This window comes from Saimiri boliviensis, chromosome 12 (genome assembly GCF_048565385.1).
Source record: "Saimiri boliviensis isolate mSaiBol1 chromosome 12, mSaiBol1.pri, whole genome shotgun sequence".
Lineage (NCBI taxonomy): Eukaryota > Metazoa > Chordata > Mammalia > Primates > Cebidae > Saimiri > Saimiri boliviensis.
The window spans coordinates 7,219,185-7,240,516 of record NC_133460.1 but is presented as its reverse complement, the minus strand read 5'-3'; the positions used below and the strand labels follow the sequence as shown (position 1 = coordinate 7,240,516).

Genomic DNA, 21,332 nt, shown 5'->3' with positions numbered 1-21,332 from the left:
CCCTTGCCCCTCACCCCACAACAGGCCCCTGTGTGTGATGTTCCCCTCCCTGTGTCCATGTGTTCTCATTGTTCAACTCCCACTTATCTGTGAGAATATGTGGTGTTTGGTTTTCTCTTCCTGTGTTAGTTTGCTGAGGATGATGTTTTCCAACTTCATCCATGTCCCTGCAAAGGACATGAACTCATTCTTTTTTATGGCTGCAGTTTTGGGACTTTTTTAAGCAATGGTTTCAAACAGCATGAACCTTTTTTTGTTTTTGTTTGTTTGTTTGTTTTTTTGAGATGGACCCTCCCTCTGTAGCCCAGGCTGGAGTGCAGTGGTATGATCTCGGCTCACTGCAGCCTCTGCCTCCCAGGTCCCAGTTCAAGCAATTCTCCTACCTCAGCCTCCCAAGTAGCTGGGATTACAGGCATGCGCCACCATGCCCAGCTAATTTTTATATTTTTTAGTAGAGACAGCATTTCACCATGTTGGCCAGTCTTGTCTTGAACTCCTGACTTCATGATCCACCCGCCTTGGCCTCTCAAACTGCTGGGATTACAGGCATGAGCCACCATGCCTGGCTGAACTCTTTTATATATATGTCATTCTGCTCAATTTTCTATCTGTGAAAGTTGGCTGGGGCGCAGTGACTCACACCTGTAATCCCAGCACTTTGGGAGGCCAAGGCAGGTGGATCATGAGGTCAGGAGTTTGAGACCAGCCTGACCAACATGGTGAAACCCTGTCTCTACTAAAATTAGCCAGACGTGGTGGCACGTGCCTATAATCCTCAGGAGGCTGAGGCAGGAGAATTGTTTGAACCCACGAGGCAGAGGTTGCAGTGAGCTATCATGCCACTACACTCTAGCCTGGGCGACAGAGCGAGACTCCATCTCAAAAAAAAAAAAAAAAAGAAAAGAAAAGAAACTCATCACACTATTACATATAGTTGTCTTTGTTCATTCTCACTGCTGTGTCATAGTCTATTATTTGAATATAGCATAGTCTGTTTTTCTGTTCACGGGTGTCTGGGCAGTCCCAGGTGGGAGTTTGTAGCTAGTGTGAGTAGTGCTGTTACAAACATTGTGTGCATGGTATATGTCGATTCCTATCAAGGGCTGGCCTGGCTGGGTCATAGCGTGTGCAATTTTTTCAGCATTACAGACCCTGTGGATCAGTTTTCCAGTGCCTGCTAATTTCCACTCCGTCAGAGCAGATGAGAGTTCCGTTGTTCATATGCTTGCCAATGCTTGGTATTGCCAAATCTCCACATTTAAATGCCTAATTATTCTAAAAGAAAAATGAACGGTTGCAATGTTACTATTCATTCATTTTATGATATTTTTATCAGTAATATGGCCCCACGATGTTGACAGCTCCTTTGGAGCTATCATCCATTTACCTAACACTTACTGAGCACCTACTATGTGCAGGGATCCGTATTCTGATACTAGAAAGAGAAGAAAGAGAAGGTCTCTGTTCTTTTTTTTTTTTTTTTTTTTTTTTGGGACGGAGTTTCGCTCTTTTTACCCAGGCTGGAGTGCAATGGTGCGATCTCGGCTCACCGCAACCTCCGCCTCCTGGGTTCAGGCAATTCTCCTGCCTCAGCCTCCTGAGTAGCTGGGATTACAGGCACACGCCACCATGCCCAGCTAATTTTTTGTATTTTTAGTAGAGACGGGGTTTCACCATGTTGACCAGGATGGTCTCAATCTCTTGACCTCGTGATCCACCCGCCTCAGCCTCCCAAAGTGCTGGGATTACAGGCGTGAGCCACCGCGCCCGGCTGAAGGTCTCTGTTCTAAAAGAGCTTCAGGAATGCCCTCTCCTCAAGTCTCAGCTCAGATGTCACCTCCCCAGAGGGGCCTCCTTGGGTACCTTTGCCCAGCCGTTATCTCATTGTCTGCCTCCACACCTGGCTGAAGAGCTAGATTTTGTGGATGGAGTAGTAATGACCTCAGCAGCAGCATCTGTTGTGAAGTCAAGAACATGGGATTGATTCATTAGCAACATCCCTGAAAATATCCCAGTGTTCAATTCAGAAGGAGTTTCCCTGGGCTCTTGCACTCATGGTTTTAGCCGTTGGTAAGAGTGGCTGCCAGATCAGTTCTGGTCAAGGAGTGATTTGTGTTTTGTTGTGTTGTTTTGTTTTATTTGAGATGGGGTCCCACTCTGTTGCCCAAGCTGGAGTTCAGGGGTGCAATCCTGGCTCACTGCAGCCTTGAGTAGCTGGGATTACAGGTACACACCACCATGTTGATTTTTGTACATTTTTTTAGAGACAGGGTTTCACCATGTCCCACAGGCTGGTCTCGAACTCCACTCCTGGGCTCAAGCAATCTACAAGGAGGCTGGGATTCTCTTGTCACAGAATTCTTGTCCCACACAGAGCCTGACAATACCTCATACCTCCATGCAGCCTCATGGTCCTCTGGCAGCTGGCTCATAGCCATGTCCTTATGATGTAAGAGCAGGGTTGAGACCCTGCTTGGGAGCACAGGGGTCTTAGAGAGCCCAGCTCAAGCAGGGAGCAGAGCAGAGTCTGGCGAGGGCACTGTCACTTGGGTGGGCAGGGACATGCAAGGGCCAGAAAGGACAACGCCCTTCTTACCACTTTGGCTCTCTTTCCCAGAAAATGGAACACTTGGCTGGATGTGGTGGCTCACCCTGTAATCCTAGCACTTTGGGAGGCCGAGGCAAGCATATCACCTGAGGTCAGGAGTTCAAGACCAGCCTGGCCAACATGGTGAAACCCTGTCTCTACTAAAAATGCAAAAATTAGCCAGGCATGGTGGCAGACACCTGTAATCCCAGCTACTTGAGAGGCTGAGGCAGGAGAATTGCTTGAACCCAGGAGGCAGAGGTTGCAGTGAGCTGAGATTATGCCACTGCACTCCAGCCTGGGTGACAGAGAGAGACTGCAGGGGGCCTTTGGATGTGTCCAGAAATGAATCTTCAGATTCTTTTTTCTTTTCTTTCTTTTTTTTTAAAACAAGGTCTCACTCTGTTGCCCAGGCTAAGTGCAGTGGCACAATCATAGCTCACTACAGCCTCAAACTCCTGGCTTCAAGCAATCCTCCTACCCCAGCCTCCTGAGTAGGTGGGACTACAGATATATACCTAGGTGGCTCACACCTGTAATCCCAGCACTTTGGGAGACTGAAGCGGGTGGGTGGATCACTAGGTCAAGAAATCGAGACCGTCCTGGCCAACATGGTGAAACTGCGTCTCTACTAAAAATACAAAAATTAGCTGGGTGTGGTGGTGTATTCCTCTAATCCCAGCTACTCAGGAAGCTGAGGCAGGAGAATAGCTTGAACCAGGCAGGTAGAGGTTTCAGTGAGCCAAGACTGAGCCACGGCATTCCAGCCTAGGTGATACAGAGAGACTCCGCCTGCGGGGAGTCTCTCCCCGCAGGAGCCAAGGCAAGGGTCTGAGGCCTCAGTCTGCTCTCATATAAATATAGAATTAGGAAAGAATTCGAGATACAGTTAGTTATTCCTATATATATAATCATAAATAATCACATAGCTATTCACATGTAATTATAAATATACAACATATATATAATCACATAATCTTTAATCTTACTGATAAGTCTCAGGTCAAGAAGTATGGGACTGAAGTGGCATTGGAAAAAGAGGTAACCCTAAGGCAAGACACTTTAAGCACTCTGTGATGCCTGCCTAAGGGCTGCTGGAGGGCGCCTCGGCTGTGCGGCAGTACCAGTGCTGAGGAAGTGCCTGCTGTTTAGCCAGCTAGGGAAGGAGACGTTCAAGATGGCTGAGACGTCTCCTTCCTTGGGGGAGTTAGGAGAAAATTCCGCTCTTCCAAGCTTTTGTGGTAGTCCTGACGGCTGTCAGGGCGGCCTGCAGACATCCAGGGGTTAATTGTCTCTTTGAGATGCTGTGCTTCAGCGGTCACGTTCCATGTCTACTTTCATGTTCTGCTTCTGCACCTGGTTCCTCTCTTTCTCAAATGATAAGAATTAGTAATAGTCGGCCGGGTGCGGTGGCTCAAGCCTGTAATCCCAGCACTTTGGGAGGCCGAGGCGGGTGGATCACGAGGTCAAGAGATCGAGACCATCCTGGTCAACATGGTGAAACCCCGTCTCTACTAATAACACAAAAAACTAGCTGGGCATGGTGGCGCGTGCCTGTAATCCCAGCAACTCAGGAGGCTGAGGCAGGAGAATTGCCCGAACCCAGGAGGCGGAGGTTGCGGTGAGCCAAGATCGCACCATTGCACTCCAGCCTGGGTAACGAGCGAAACTCTGTCTCAAAAAAAAAAAAAAAAGAAAAAAAAAAAAAAGAATTAGTAATAGTAACATAATCTTAGTGACCTTGTTGTTTCTTGACAAGTATGAAAAAAGTGCTGATGCCTTAGGTTTTCTCCTCACCTCGGCTTCTTGAAAATCCTGAGCCCCTGTCTCCAAGACACGTGATTTACCTGACCCTATCACTGACCACCATTACCTCACCCTACATTCCCTGCCTCCTGTTTTGTACTTGATAAAAGTCAGAGTGTCCAGGCACTCGGGCCACTGCCGGACTCCGATTTTTGGTGGGCAGTGGACCCCTGAGCTCAAACTTTCTTTTCTCCATCTCTGTGTCTTGTGTCTATTTTCACAGTTTCTCAACTCCACACAAGCAGGGAGGAGCTCCCAGGACCCTGTAGGGCTGGACCCTACATCCGCCTCAAAAAAAAATGGTGTGCGCCAGAAGTCAGCAGTGGGTTCTACATGTGCATCTTCATGACGTGAAAACAAAAGGGAAAAGTCGGCCTCCACGCGGCGACTGCAACCTGCAGCTTGGCTCCAGTGACCCTGGCAGCTCAGAAGCCACTGGACAAAGAGCAGGTTAGAAAGGCAGTGGATGCTCTCTTGACACATGGCAAGTCCAGGAAGAACGATTATGAGTGGCTTTTGAATGAGAATGAAAATTTATTTTTAATGATGGTATTATGGAAAATTCCAAGTAAAGAACTGAGGGTCAGATTGTCCTTGCCTCATGGTATTCGATCAGATTTAGAAGACATCTGTTTATTTACGAAGGATGAACCCAATTCAACCCCTGAGAAGACAGTTCTATAGAAAGCTTTTTAAAAATTTTTATTTATTTATTTTTAAATAAAGGGGCTTTCTGTCAAAAACTGGAAAGCCTGCTAGACAAATTCTAAAAGAGCTGTAACACTTACAGAAAGCTTTTAAACAAGCATGGAATTAAAACCATTTCTCAGATTATTCCCCTCCAAACTCTAAAGAAGAAATATAAAGCCTCTGAAGCCAAGCCCTGCCTTCTGAGCACTTTTGACTTCATCCTTACTCATGCCAGAATTATAGGTGGCTCTTATCCTCACTCGCTGGGAAACATTTCTATCAAAGAAAGTAAGTTCCAGTATCTGTAAACCTTCTGTCCAAGAATTTATCAAGAGAGATCAATGATTGTATGGGTAGAACGGTCCTAAACATTTTTTTTTTCCTAAAGGCGGGGTTTCACCATATTGGTCGGGCTGGTCTTGAACTCCCGACCTCAGGTGATCCACCCGCCTTGGCCCCCAAAGTGCTTGGATTACAGGCGTGAGCCACCATGCCCGGCCTTAAACATTTCTAAAACTGGGTCTTGCCTTGCTATATGCATCCATCACATTGGAATGCAAATTCAGCACATCATTGAAAACATTGTTTCTGTCACCAAAGGACTTTCAGAAAAACTGCCGGAGAACTGGGACAGTGTGAAACTCCTGTTTGTGAAAACTGAGAAATCAGCTGCGCTTCCCATCTTCTCCTTGTTTGTCAGCAATTGGGATGAAGCCACCAAAAAAATTACGCTTAATAGGAAGAAAAAAGCGGCAAGGAGAAAACAAAGAGGAAAATATCTTGAAAAGCAAAAGGAAAGGAACAAAAACAGAAGAGGCAGCAGGCTGGCAAGCCTCATCAGTCCTTAGTAAAGACGACGTGGCTCCTCAACGTGTAACACTACAGTGAAGAAACCTGAATCCGAGAGAGAACAGACCCCAGAGCACGGGAAGAAAAAACATGGCAAAGGAAAAGCCCAGTTTAAAGTGACAAATGAATCTGAAGATGAAATTCCATAGCTGGTCCCAAAAGGAAAGACTCCAGCTAATGAAAATGCAGATATTCAAAAACATGCCACAGGAAAGAAGTCTTCAACAAAGAGTCCCAATCCCAATACATTTTGCGGGAAGAAAAGAAAGGCCTTGGCCGAGCACAGTGGCTCACGCCTGTAATCCAAACACTTTGGGAGGCCGAGGTGGGTGGATCACCTGAGGACAGGAGTTCAAGACCAACCTGGCCAACATGGTGAAACCCCATATCTATAAAAAAATTAAATAAATAAATAAAAAGAAAGGCCTTGCCAACATCTGAGACCCCAAAAACTGCAGAGTCTGAGACCAAAGAGAAAGGCTCAGGGAAGAAGCCAAAAATCAAAGACGCAGGGAAGGAAAAAGAAGTCCTTCACTGGGGAAAAAAGATGCGAGACAGACTCCTAAAAAGCCAGACACCAAGTTCTTCACCACTCCTAGTAAATCTGTGAGAAAAGCTTCCCATACCCCCAAAAATAGCCCCAAAAAAACAAACTATCCCAGTCGACCTAAAGTCAGTGATTCAACTGGAAAGAAACCTCAGAGCTGCCTCAAGAACTTTTTAGAAATACTCAGGTCCTGACCCACTTTGCAACCTTCTCCAAGAGTCAGGCCTGGACTTAAAAGAGTTTTTTAAAACCTCCATAGGTAATTCTGACATATGTTTCCTGGGTATGATAATCTGTTTTTAAATTGTCCTTCTGTGTATTTGCTAATATAATAGAAGAAATACAGAGTGCTTCTCAAAAAAAAAAAAAAACTTAAAATTTTTCTTGGCTGGGCGTGGTGGCTCATGCCTGTAATCTCTGCACTTTGGGAGGCTGAGGCAGGTGGATCACGAGGTCAAGAGATTGAGATCATCCTGGCCAACATGGTGAAACTCTCTCTACTAAAAATACCAAAATTAGCTGGGCTTGGTGGCACACATTTGTAGGCCCAGCTATTCAGGAGGCTGAGGCAGGAGAATTGCTTGAACCTGGGAGGAGGAGGTTTTAGTGAGCTGAGATTGCACCACTGCACTCCAGCCTGGTGACAGGTTTTTAGAAGACCCCTTCTAAAAACATATATATGTGTTGTAGACACAGGATCTCACTATGTTGCCCAGGCTACTCTCAAACTCCTGGCTTTAAGCAATCCTCCCACCTTTGCTTCCCAAAGTCCTGGGATTGTAGGTATGAGCACCGCACCCACCCGGCCAATACTTCAGATTCTTATCCCTTTGTGAAACCTGGGTCTTCCTAACTCCAAGAAACCTGTCTTCTTCCTAGAGTTGAGAGAATTCTGAGGAGGGAGCTGCCTCTCCATCCTTTCCCTATGTGCTTCTAGCAAAAGTTTACCAGTCTTACATCACCAGAGGGCACGAATGAAGAGGCTGCCATCAGCTATTCAAACATTCATACACTATTAACTGAGCACCTACTCTGGGTGAAGCTCACCTGGGAACACCCTGCCCACTCCAGACTTGGAAGCGTGCCCGCTTCACCACATTCTCTGATGTCCTGGCAACCAGAGACTCTGATCTGAGCTCCAGCCAGAACAAAGAGTCCTCCGTGACTGCTGTGACCCGCCACCTCCCCAAGCCTCTGAGGACCAGTCCGTGTAGTCTTGGGACCACTGAAAGCTACCCCTTGTCCTCAAGGACTCCGAGAACCCCAGCCCCACTGACAGCAGGATGAGCTTCTCGGTCACGTTCACCGAGCTGGCCAACATCGCCATCCCACAGTGCGGGGTGCTGAACTTCAAGGCCCTGCACCTCCTGCTGCAGGGCATCTTGGAGCACATCCACATGGCTGAGCTCAAAAAGGTCCTCTCGGGGGATGAGGACTTCCTGCAGCCCTCGCAGGTGGTCATAGTGCCCAGGGAAGGAGACGCCCAGCCCATCCTCAACCCCATGAAGAGGCTCAGCAATGTCTTCGACCACGTAGTTAGCCGCCTCGACAAACTAGAGAACCAGCTGGCCCTGCTGAAGGACCTGCCCTCTACTGCCCAGCTGCTGGAAGGCAGCCAGGGCACTGGCAGGCCCGCCCAGGACCTGTGGCATCTGATCAAGCTCCGGAAGACAGTGGAGGCTCACGATGAAGCCCTGGCCAAGGTATGTCCCCAGCCGCCAGACACTTCCTTTCCCCTCCACACCCCTTGCTCTCTCGGGGGGTGTCTTTTTTTTTTTTTTTTTTTTTTTTTTTTTGAGATGGAGTCTCGATCTGCCACCCAGGCTGGAGTGCTGTGGTGCAATCTTGGCTCACTGCGACCTCTGCCTCCTGGGTTCAAGTGATTCTTCTGCCTCAGCCTCCCTAGTTGCTGGGTTACAGGCGCATGCCACCACAGCCAGCCAATTTTTTATTTTTAGTAGAGATGGGGTTTCATCATGTTGGCCAGGCTGATCTCGAACTCCTGACCTCAAGTGATCTGCCCGCTTCAGCCTCCCAAAGTACTGGGATGACAAGCATGAGCCACTGCTCCCGGCCCTCTCCTAGGCGTCTTGTTCCTTATTCCCCTGCAATGGGCCATTCCCTTACGCAGAGTGGGAAGAAGTAGGCTTTGGAGTCAGGCACAATCAAAACGCCAAACTTGCAGCCTCCGCCAAGTATTGCAAAGGAGTCAGATACACAAGGCCATCTAGTATATGATTCTATTTATACAAAATGTCCAGAATAAGCAAATCCATGGAGACAGAAAGCAGTGGTTGCCAGGTGCTGGGAGGAGGAGAGAATGAGGAGTAATTGCTTTGTGGAGACAGAGTTTCCTTTTGGGGTGATGAAAATGTTTTCAAACTAGATGGTTGTACAACCTCACTGAGGTACTAAATGCCACTGAATTGTTCACTTAAAAATGGCTAATTGTACATTAGGTGAATTTCACCGCAATTTTTTTTGTTGTTGAGACAGGATCTCACTCTGTCACCCAGGCTGGAGTGCAGTGACTCAATCACAGCCACCGTAACTTTGACCTCCCAGACTCAAGCAGTCCTCCCACCTCAGCTTCCCAAGTAGCTGGGACCACAGGTGTGCACCGCCGTACCTGGCTAATTTTTGTATTCTTTATAGAGACGGGGTCTCCCTATGTTGCCTAGGCTGGTCTCAAACTCCTAGGCTCAAGTGATCCTCCTTCTTTTGGCCTCCCAAAGTGCTGGGATTACAGGCGTGAGCCACCGTGCTCAGCCTTATCCCAATTTCTTCCTTTCCTTCTTTCTTTTTCTTTTTTTTTTTCTTTTGAGATAGAGTCTCCCTCTGTTGCCCAGGCTGGAGTGCAGTGGCGCGATCTCAGCTCACTACAACCTCTGCCTCCGGGGTTCAAGCGTTCAAGTCTCCTACCTAAGTCTCCTGAGTAGCTGGGACTACAGGCATGTGCCACCATGCCTGGCTAATTTTTTTGTATTTTTAGTAGAGACGAGGTTTTACCCTGTTAGCCAGGATGGTCTCGATCTCCTGACCTTGAGATTCACCCACCTCAGCCTCTCAAAGTGCTGGGATTAAAGGCATGAGCCACTGCACCTGGCCTTTTCACCTCAATTTCTAAAAAATGCCTGGAGGAGCTACCATGGGAGAGGTACCAGAGTTGTCATGGTGAACAGGCACGCCCAGCCTATCAGGGGTGATAGACACAAGTGAGTGAGAACCTACAAGAACCAGCCCCATGAGGAGCAGCAAAGAGGCATTTCTTCTGTCTTCTATGTGAGGAAACTGATGCTTAGAGGAGCTCACTGATTTGCTGAAGGCCCAGCAGCCAGTGGGCAAGGGAGCTGTGATCTGAGGCAGAGCCTCTGACCCTGGCCTACCTGTGACTGCTGAGTCCTGCTAATCCCACCAGCACATGGACAGTGCTCAATTACTGGCAGCCCAAGAAGGAGTAAGAAAGGGAAAATAAGCTGGGTGCAGTGGCTCACGCCTGTAAACAGTGGCTCAAGCCTGGGGGACAGAGGAAGACCCTATGTCTAAAAATAATAATAATAATTTGGCCGGGCGCAGTGGCTCACACCTGTAATCCCAGCACTTTGGGAGGCTGAGGCAGGTGGATCACAAGGTCAGGCATTTGAAACCAGCCTGACCAACATAGTGAAACTCCATCTCTACTAAAAATAAAAAAAATTAGCTGGGCGTGGTGGTGGGCACCTGTCAACCCAGCTACTCAGGAGGCTGAGGCAGCAGAATGGCTTGAACCCGGGAGGTGTATGTTGCAGTGAGCAGAGATGACGCCACTGCACTCCAGCCTGGGTGACAGAGCAAGACTCCGTCTCAAAAAACTAAATAAAAAATAAATAAATAGGGAGGGATGGAGCAAACCACCATGGCATGTATATACCTATGCAGCAATCCTGCAGGGTGTGCACATGTACCCCAGAACCCAAAGTACAACAACAAAAAAGGGATAAATAAATAAATAGAGGGGAAATTGACCTAACATAAAATTAGCCATTTATGGTTTTTTTTTTTTTTCTTTTCTTTTTTTTTTTTTTAGAGAGACAGGGTTTCACCATATTGGTCAGGCTGGTCTCGGAACTCTGAACCTCAGGTGATCTGCTCACCTCGGCATCCCAGAGTGCTGGGATTACAGGTGTGAGCCACCGTGCCTGGACCAAATCAGCCATTTAAAAGTGAACATTAAACACTGAATTAATGGAAATTCGGTGGCACATGATACATTGACATTGTTGTGTAGACACCTCTATCTAGTTCTAAGCCATTTCCATCACCCCGAAAGGAAACCCTATTTCCCCCAGTTAATCCTCCTCCCTGCAACCCCTGGCAACCACTAATCTGCTTTCTGTCTTATGGATTTGCTTATTCTGGACATTTTGTCTAAAGGCGTAATCCGTATATTTCATAGAAACAGTAGCTTAGTGGTTTCCGGGGGCTCTGGAAGAGGGGAACAGAGTAACTGCTAAGAGGGACGGGATTTCCTTTTAGAAGAATGAAATCTCTTGGAAATAGATAGTGATGCACATACCAAATGCCATCAAATTGTTCACTTTATTTTTATTGTTTTGAGATCGGGTCTCACTCTGTCATCCGGGCTGGGGTGCAGTGGTGCAATCTCTGCTCACTGTAAGCTCTGCCTCCCAGGTTCAAGTGATTCTCGTGCCTCCGCCTCCTGAGTAGCTGGAATTACAAGTGATTAGCACCACGCCTGGCTAATTTTTCTTTGTATTTTTATATCTCATATTTTTATATTTTAATATTTTAGTACTAAAATATTTTTATTTTATTTTATTTTTATTTTTTATTTTTTTGAGACGGAGTTTCGCTCTTGTTACCCAGGCTGGAGTGCAATGGCGCGTTCTCGGCTCACCGCAACCTCTGCCTCCTGGGTTCAGGCAATTCTCCTGCCTCAGCCTCCTGAGTAGCTGGGATTACAGGCACGCGCCACCATGCCCAGCTAATTTTTTTGTATTTTTAGTAGAGACGGGGTTTCACCATGTTGACCAGGATGGTCTCGATCTCTCGACCTCGTGATCCACCCGCCTCGGCCTCCCAAAGTGCTGGGATTACAGGCTTGAGCCACCGCGCCCGGCTACTATTTTTATATTTTTATACTTTAATATTATGTGTATTTTACCACAAAAAAGCAGAAATTGGCAGAATAGATAAAAAAAAAAAAAAAAAAAAACTGGGCCCAATGGCTCACGCCTGTGATCCCAACACTTTGGAAAGCCAAGGGGGGTAGATCATGAGGTCAGAAGATCAAGATCATCCTAGGTAACAGTGAAACCATGTCTCTACTAAAAATACAGAAAGTTAGCTGAGCATGGTGGCATGTGCCTGTAGTCCCAGGTACTCAAGAGGCTGAGGCAGGAGAATTGCTTGAACTTGGGAGGTGGAGGTTGAGTGAGCTGAGATCACACTATTGCAGTTCAACCTGGGCAACAGAGTGAGACCCCATCTCAAAGACAAACAATAAAACATGACCTAACTACTATATGATGCTTATAAGAGACACTTAAGATTCAAAGACATGGGGGCAGGCAAAAAAAATCAAGATTCAAAGACACAAATAGGGCCAGGCATGGTGGTGGGCACCAGTAATCTCAGCTCTTCAAGAGGCTGAGGCAAGAGGATTGTGTGAGCCCAAGAGTTGACAATTGCAGTGAGCTCTGATTGCTCCACTGCACTCTAGCCTGAGTGACAGAGACCCTGTCTCTACAAAAAAAACAAAAACAAAAACAAAAAACAAAAAAACATGCAAATAGGTTAAAAGTAAAAGGATATAAAAAGATATTCCAGCTGGGCGCCGTGACTCACGCCTATAATCCCAACATTTTGGGAGGCCAAGGCAGGTAGATCACTTGAGGTCAGAAGTTCAAGACCAGCCTGGCCAACATGGTGATGTCTCTACTAAAAATACAAAAATTAGCGAGGTGTGGTGTCGGGTGCCTATAATCACACCTACTGGGAAGGCTGAGGCAGGAGAAACACTTGAACTCGGGAGGCAGAGTTTGCAGTAAGCTGAGATCGTGCCATTGCACTCCAGCCTGGGCAATAAGAGTGAAACTCTGTCTCAAAAAAAAAAAAAAAAAAAAAAAAAAAAAAAAAAAAAAGCTATTCCTTGTATTCCTTTCAAGCAGTGACCAGAGGAGAGTGGGGTCTTCTCAGACAAGATAGACTTTAAGATAAAAATTGTTACTAGAGGCAAGGCTGCCTGGTGTGGCTAAGGGCATGTTATGGGGGTCTTGTGGGCAGGACAGGTGGATACCAGGATCCGAGGTGCTGGCACCCCAGAGGCAGCTTGCCTCCTGGCCTGCCTTGATGGATGAAGGCTTCTAGAAGGCACGGGTACCCCGAGCAGCTCGACAGGACAACCCACCCAGCTCACAAAAAGGGCTTGTGGACAGGTTCAGACCTAGGTGTGCAACCTCCAGAATGGTTTGTGCAGCTAAGGAATGTCCCTATCATTAGAGAATCTTGCCTTGTCCCAGCCTAATTAAAGTTGCCTGAGGTTCCCACAATGACCCATTGAAGGGGGTTGCCATGGCAGCTGGTACTAGAATGGTGCAAACTGCATAACTAACTGTCTGCACCACCAACTAGTAAGGCTGCTGGGGGTTGCCTGGCAAACGGTGTTCAAGGGACAATTTTCCTTTTGAGAGTCCCCATCTGCCTTCTTCAGGCCTGGCTTTTTCTCATTTGTAATGATAACTTCTTGCAGCTGGCCTCATAGGAGAAAACAAGGGATGATGTCAGCTGTTGGTTGTTGAGATTGTTTTGTCTAACCCTGCTTCCATAATATTGTGGGTCCAAGGCTTAGGGGATTTTTGTATTGTAGAAAAGCTTTAATTTTTTGGTCTTTTCAAAGGAATTAGATGCATTACCTCTGCATTACAACTAAGCCATTAATCCTGCAGCTTCGTCAGCAGTAACTGGTCACTTTCATGAAGCCGCTGGGGAATCAGTTCTTTCTACAGATGTTCAAGAGAAAGGATTGCCAGGTGCGGTGGCTAATGCCTGTAATCCCAGCACTTTGAGAGGCTGAGGTGGGAGGATCTCTTGAGCCCAGGAGCTCAAGACCAGCCTAGGCAACATGGCGAGACCCCCTTTCTACCCAAAAAATTTCAAAATTGGCAGGGCATGGTCATGTGCCTGTAGTCTGAGGTACTCAGGAGGCTGAGGCAGGACTGCTTGAGCCTGGGAGGTTGAGGCTGCAGTAAGCCTGGACAATGGAGCAAGGCTGTCAAAAGAAAAAAAAAAGAAAAGCTTTTTGAGAAGTGAGCATGTTCTTTTATGAATTTACAAAACCTTTATTCACTCTGTTAACTTTTGTTTTTTTGTTGTTGTTGTATTTTTATTTATTTTATTTTTTTTAATAAATTTATTTTTTAAAAATAAAGTCAGGGTTTCACCATGTTGGTCAGGCTGGTCTTGAACTCCCAACCTCAGGTGATCCACCTGCCTTGGCCTCCAAAGTGCTTGGATTACAGGCGTGAGCCATCATGCCTAGCCCTGTTTTTTTTTTTTTATTTTTAAGGCAGGGTCTCACTCTGTTGCCCAGGCTGGGGTGCAGTGGCACAATCTCAGCTCACTGCAGCCTCCGCCTCCCCGGGCTCAACCCAGGAGGTCATCCTTCCACCTCAGCCTCCTGAGGAGGTAGGACTACAGGCCTGTGCTACCTCACTGGCTAATCTTTGTATTTTTGGTAGAGACAGGCTGTTGCCATTTTGCCCAGGCTGGTCTGGAACCCCTAGGCTCAAGCAATCCTCCCACTTTGGCCCAAAGTGCTGGAATTACAGGCTTGAGCCGCTGTGCTCACCATCTGTTAATTTTTCTTTTTATTATTATTACCCAGTGGCTCACACCTGTACTGTAATCCCAGCACTTTGGGAGGCCGAGGCAGGTGGATGACCTGAGCTCAGGAGTGCAAGACCAGCCTGGCCAACGTGGTAAAACCCTGTCTCTACTAAAAATACAAAAATCAGCCGCTAGTCGGGAGGCTGAGACATGAGAATTGCTTGAACCTGGGAGGTGGAGGTTGCAGTGAGCCGAGATTATGCCACTGCACTCCCAGCCTGGGCAAAAATGTGTGATTCCAAAAGATTAATGGTAACTGATTTTGCTTTGTTTTTAGCCTTGAAGTGTTTTTGGCTGGCTATGTGAAGCCCATTCCTGGACTTCTGCCCTCCTAATTTGTTCTTGGCCATTATCAGACTTGGATACCTGCATGCAGGTTCTGCAGCTTAGGTGATGCCATCTGTATGCACAGGGTCCAGGAAGTCCGGTCTAAGGGGATGCTAACAACCTGTTGTCAGTTTCTTTCTTTCTTTTTTTATTTTTATTTTTTTGAGACAGAGTTTCGCTCGTTACCCAGGCTGGAGTGCAATGGCGCGATCTCGGCTCACCGCAACCTCTGCCTCCTGGGTTCAGGCAATTCTCCTGCCTCAGCTTCCTGAGTAGCTGGGATTACAGGCACGTGCCACCATGCCCAGCTAATTTTTTTGTATTTTTAGTAGAGACGGGGTTTCACCATGTTGACCAGAATGGTCTCGATTTCTTGACCTCGTGATCCACCCGCCTCGGCCTCCCAAAGTGCTGGGATTACAGGCTTGAGCCACCGTGCCCAGCTTCTTTATTTCTTGACTCCCTCCCCAATTTACTCCCGCAGCAACTGGAAAGTACTTGCCGTATATTGCTCAGGTGAAAATGATTTCACATTTAAATTGGATTTTAATGCTGGGCGAGGTGCAGTGGTTCACACCTATAATCCCAGCCTTTTGGGAGGCTGAGGAAGGCAGATCATCTGAGCTTAGAAGTTCCAGACCAGCCTGGCCAACATGGAAAAACCCTGTCTCTACTAAAAACACAAAAATTAGCTGAGCATGGTGGTGCTTCCCTGCAATCTCAGCTACTCAGGAGGCTGAGGCAGGAGAATCACTTGAACCTTGGAGGTGGAGGTTGCAGTGAGCCGAGATTGTGCCACTGCACTCCAGCCTGAGCAACAGAGCAAAACTCTTTCTCAAATAAATAAAATACAAATAACAATTGGACTGTAAATATTTCATAACATTACTTAAAGGTATGGAAGACACTTTGGGCTGTTAGAGTACCAAGGTTGCAGCGATTGCAGTAATATTAACAAACACTCAGATGACATTGGTATCACCTTCACAGAGTGTCATGAAGTGCTCTTGCATTCCTCGTTTCCATGGAGGGAAATGTTAGCTTTCCTATTTTCCACAGTCCTGGATGTGACCATGTGGACCAGTCTAGCTGCTTGTCTAAGGTGGTGTTTGCTTTAGCCCCTTTTTCAGACCTCTTAAAGCCTTTGTAAGTACTGGTCCCTAGCTCAAACCCAGCATCCTTGAAGCCCTCTTCAGAGAGAGTGAGAGAGAGAGAGAGAGAGACAGACAGACAGACAGACAGGGCAGGTTTAGACAAGCCCTGCTTCAAGTACTATGCCATGGTCAGCTTCTGGGAAGGGCAGCTGTTTGGGGCCCCCCTTCCCTTGGACTCAGCACCATTCAAGCCCTGAATGTGGCAACATCACCCTGGGCAGAAAAAAGACCTCGACTGCTTTCCCCATGGCTCTCTGTCTGCTGCCCCTTCTTCTCTAGTGCCAAGACCAGCTCGGTCATGGAGACTCCAACCCAGCCGGCATTGAAGGAATTAAGAAACAGACACAGGCCGGTGCAATGGCTCGTGCCTGTAGTCCCAGCTACTCAGGAGGCTGAGGTGGGAGGATCGCTTGAGCCCAGGAGTTCTAGGCTATAGTACCCTATGCCGATTGGGTGTCCGCACTAAGTTCAGCATCAATATAGTGACCTCCCAGGAGCGGGGGACCACCGGGTTGCCTAAGGAGGGGTAAACCAGCCCAGGTCTGAAATGGAGCAGCTCAAAACTCCCTTGCTGATCAGGAATCACGCCTGTGAATAGCCAGTGCACTCCAGCCTGGGCAACACAGTGAGATCCCGTCTCTAAAAAAAAAAAAAAAAAGAAAAAGAAAATAAACAGACACAAAGTGCAAAAGTGGGATCAGAGTGGGATGTCAGGGGTCTGCCAGCATTTCCCAGCTGAAATCCCAGAGCAGACTCTGACCCACGTATATATTCTTTGTGAACAAGTGCCTATTTTTAATAAGCAGGTGCTCAGTGTTTCTTCATAGAGTAGACTAAACAGGCAGATAGTGCCTGTTCACTACTAAAATAGAAATAAACTAGAAAGCACTCTCTGTGAGTCAGCAATGGGGACAAGGTCATGTATCCTGTGTTTTGGGAACTGGTTTAACTAGTGCATAACCAGTACATATTGCTTACTATTCTAGCAATTTTCTACCTGGAGATGATTCAGTATTCCTTGCCATCACCTCTCAGCAAACAACATATACTCCATCACACACACATCAAGACCTTCTCCCAGCACCTAAGAGGGGAGTCCAGAGCATGTCCCCTACATGTGAGGCAGCAGGTGGGTCTAGAGTGAGAAAGGAGGCTGCAGGAAGCTGAGATCGTGCCACTGCAATCTCCCTGTGAGATGCATGGAGCCTCACTCTTTTCGCACAGGCTGGAGTGCAGTGACAAAGTCTTGGCTCACTGCAACCTCTGCCTCCTGGGTTCAAGTGATTCTAATGCCTCAGCCTCCCAAGTAGCTGGGATTACAATTCTGGGTTTCTAATTTTTTTATTTTTAGTAGAGACAGGGTTTCACCATGTTGGCCAGGCTGGCCTCGAACTCCTGACCTTAGGTGATCCACCCGTTTCGGCCTCCCGAGGTGTTGGGATTACAGGCATGAGCCACTACACCCAGCCTTGTTTCCGCCTTTAGGCTGTTATGAATATGCTGCTATAAACATCATGTGCAAGCTTTTGTTTTGTTTTGGGGGACAAGGTCTTGCTCTGTTGCCCTGACTGCAGTTCAGCGATGCCATCATAGCTCACTGCAGCCTCAAACTCCTGGTCTCAAACAATCCTCCCACCACCACCTCCCAAGTTTCTGGGACTACAGGTGCTTGGCACCATGCCTGGCTAATTTTTAAGGTCTTTTTTTTTTTGTAGTGATATGGTCTTACTGTGTTGCCCACACTGGTCTTGAACTCCTGGCCTAAAGCAGTCTTCTGCCTTGTCCTCCCAAAGCAGTAGGATTACAGAAATGAGCTACCATACCTGGCCCACATGAAGACGTTTTTATATGGACCTATGTTTTCATTTCTTTTGGGAATATACCTAGGATTAGAATCAGTGAATCATCCGGTATCTCTGTTTAATCTTGTGAGGAACTGCCACGCTGACTTCTAAGATGGCTGTACAGTTTACATTCCCACCAGCGGTGTATGAGAATTACAATTTCTCCTTGTGATTAACAGCACTTATTATCTGACTTTTGATTTTAACCATCCTACAGAGTTTGAAGTGATATCTCATTGTAGTTTTGAGTTTCACTTCCCTGATGACAAATGATGTTGGGTATCTTTTTTTTTATGTGCTTATTGGCCATTTGCACATCATCTTTGGAGACATGTCTATTCAGATCTTTGCCTACTTTTAGTTGGGCTATTTGAATCACCAAGTTGTAAGAGTTCTTTATGTAATCTGGATATATTGGGTCAGATATGTGATTTGCAAAATGAGGTTTTCTCCTATTTTGTGGGTTGTATTTTCATTTTCTTGCTGGTGTCTTTTGAAGCACAAAAGGTACTTTTCTTTATGACTGTAATCTCTTCTTACAGGTTTATTCAGATTGTCTGTTTCTTCTTGAGTCAGTTTTAATAGTTTGTGTCTTTCTAGAAATTTGTCCATTTCACCTAAGTTATCTAATTTGTCAGCATGCAATTATTCATAGCATTTCTTTGTAATCTTTTTTATTTTTGTAGTCAAAGAATGTCCCCTCTTTCATTTATGATTCTAATAATTTGAGTCTTATTCTTGGCCAATCTAGCTAAAAGTTTGTCAATTTTGTTCATCTTTTTAATTAACGAGTGTTTAATTTCATTGATTTTTCTCTATTTTTTTATTCTCTATTTCATTAATTTCACCATACTCTGCTATTGTCTTATTTCTTTTTGAGACGGAGTTTCGCTCTTGTTACCCAGGCTGGAATGCAATGGCGTGATCTCAGCTCACTGCAACCTCCGCCTCCTGGGTTCAGGCAATTCTCCTGCCTCAGCCTCCTGAGTAGCTGGGATTACAGGCACGCACCACCATGCCCAGCTAATTTTTTGTATTTTTAGTAGAGACAGGGTTTCACCATGGTGACCAGGATGGTCTCGATCTCTTGACTTCGTGATCCACCCGCCTCGGCCTCCCAAAGTGCTGGGATTACAGGTGTGAGCCACCGCACCCGGCCCCTATATCTTTATTATTATTATTATTATTATTATTTTGAGACAGAGTCTCGCTCTGTCACCAGGCTAAAGTACAGTGGCATGATCTCAGCTCACTGCAACCTCCGCCTCCTGGATTCAAGTGATTCTCCTGCCTCAGCCTCACGACTAGCTAGGACTACTGGCACTCACCACCACGCCCAGTTAATTTTTGTACTTTTAGTAAAGACAGGGTTTCACCATGTTGATCAGGATGGTCTCAATATCTTGACCGCGTGATCCGCCTACCTCAGCCTCCCAAAGTTTGGGGATTATAGGTGTGAGCCACCAGGCCCAACCTATTTTCTTATTTCTATTAGTTTTAGGTTCAGTTTGCTTTTCTTGTTCCAGTATCTTAAGGTGGAAGGTTAAGTTATTGATTCAAAATCTTTCTTTGTTAATATAGTCACTTAAAACAATAAATTTCTCTCTAATCACCACTTCAGCTGCATCTCATAAGTTTTGGTGTGTTGTACTTTGATTTTAACTAATTTCAAACTGGTTTCTAATTTCTATTGTTATTTCTTCTTTGACCTGCTTGTTATTTAGTACAATGTTTTTAAATTTTCTACATCTTTGTGAATTTTCAATAGTTTCTTCTGTCACTTTTTTTTCTTTTGAGACAGAGTCTCGTTCTGTCGCCAGGTGCCAGGCTGGAGTACAGTGGCACGATCTCGGCTCACTGCAACCTCCACCTCCCTGGTTCAGGCAATTCTTCTGTCTCAGCCTCCCAGGTAGCTGGGACTACAGGCGCATGCCACCATGCCCAGCTAATTTTTTTTGTATTTTTAGTGGGACTACAGGCGCATGCCACCATGCCCAGCTAATTTTTTTTGTATTTTTAGTAGAGATGGGGTTTCACCATGTTGGCCAGGATGGTCTCGATCTCTTGACCTCGTGATCCACCCGCCTCGGCCTCCCAAAGTGCTGGGATTACAGGCTTGAGCCACCGTGCCTGGCCTTTTTTTTTTTTTTTTTTTAGATAGATTCTCGCTCTGTCACCAGGGTGGAGTGCAGGGCGTGACCTCAGCTCACTGCAACCTCTGCCTTCCAGGTTCAAGCCATTCTCCTGCCTCAGCCTCCCAAGTAGCTGGGACTACAGGCACATGCTACCAAGCTCAGCTAATTTTTGTATTTTTTAGTAGATACAGGATCTCACTATGTTGTTCAGACTGGTCTGGGACTCCTGAGCTCAAATGACACTCCCGCCTCAAGCTCCCAAAGTGCTGGGATTATAGGCATGAGCCACCATACCTGGCCTCTCTGTTGCTTTCTAATGTAATTCCATTGTGGTCAGAATATGTATTTTGCATAATTTCAGTCCTTTTGAAATTTGTTAAGGCTTGTTTTGTGGCCTTACCATACAGTCTACCCTGGAGAGTATTCTACGTGCAATGTGTGCTTGAGAAGAATATGTATTCTACCATTGTTGTATTCTATAGATATCTATTATGTCTAGTTGGTTTATAATATTGTTCAAATCTTCTCTTTTCTTGCTGGTCTCTTGTTTTGATAATTTTATTTATTTTATAGGGACAGGATCTCCCGTTGTTGCCCAGGCTGGTCTGGAACCCCTGGGCTCAAACCGTCCTTCCACCTCAGCCTCCCAAAGTGCTGGGATTACCGGTGTGAGCCAATGCACCCAGCCCCTTGCTGTAATTTTTTTCTTTTTTCTTTTTTTCCTTTTTTATTTTTTGAGACAGGGTCTCACTCCTTCACCCAAGCTCCAGGGCAGTAGTACAATCACAGCTCACTTCAGCCTCAACCTCATGAGCTCAGGTGATCCTCCCATCTCATCCTCCCAAGAACTACAGGCATGCACCACCATGCCTGGCTAATTTTGGTATTTTTTTGTAGAGATGGGAGACTGCTGTGTTGCCCAGGCTGGTTTCGAACTCCTGGGCTCAAGTGATTCACCTGCCTCAGCTTCCCAAAGTGCTGGGATTGCAGATGTGAGCCACTGCACCCAGGATACTGTTCTTTTTATCTTAGGCTTTGTTTTTTTGGGATGGAGTCTTACTGTGCCACCCAGGCTGGAGAGCAGTGGCATGATCTTGGCTTGCTGCAACCTCTGCCCCCCGGGTTCAAGTGATCCTCCCACCTCTGCCTCCCAAGTAGCTGGGATTACAGACGAACGCCACCATGCCTGGATAATTTTGTATTTTTAGTAGAGATAGGGTTTCATCATGTTGGCCAGCTGGCCTTGAACTCCTGACCTTTAGATCCACCAGCCTCAGCCTCCCAAAGTGCTGGTATTACAGGTGTGAACCACCATGCTGGATCATATCTTAGTTATTCTATTCATTATTGAAAATAGGATATTGAGGCTGGCACAGTGGCTAACATCCATAATCCCAACGCTTTGGGAGGCCAAGAAGGGTGGACCACCTGAGGTCAGGAGTTTGAGACCAGCCTGATCAATATGGTGAAACCCTGTCTCTACTAAAAAATACAAATATTAGCTGG

The 21,332-nt window shown here is 46.4% G+C and overlaps 1 protein-coding gene, 1 non-coding gene and 1 pseudogene across 2 annotated transcripts in view; 2 read left to right on the top strand and 1 right to left on the bottom strand.

The window, feature by feature from the left end:
* Positions 1-4,646: 4,646 nt before the first annotated feature.
* C12H16orf96 (chromosome 12 C16orf96 homolog) overlaps positions 4,647-21,332 on the top strand; it is a 53,693-nt gene continuing 37,007 nt past the window's right edge. Inside the window, exons 1-2 of the mRNA XM_039478341.2 lie at positions 4,647-4,843; positions 7,359-8,182. Of these exons, the coding sequence (XP_039334275.2) occupies positions 7,763-8,182 (420 nt within the window). The 5' untranslated portion in view covers positions 4,647-4,843; positions 7,359-7,762. The remainder of the gene's footprint in view (positions 4,844-7,358; positions 8,183-21,332) is intronic.
* On the top strand, positions 4,846-6,673 carry LOC101044278 (ribosomal L1 domain-containing protein 1-like; annotated as a pseudogene).
* Positions 5,118-5,179, bottom strand: LOC120367451 (U7 small nuclear RNA). The gene has a single exon (XR_005581835.1). It is a non-coding gene; the product is annotated as a U7 small nuclear RNA (small nuclear RNA).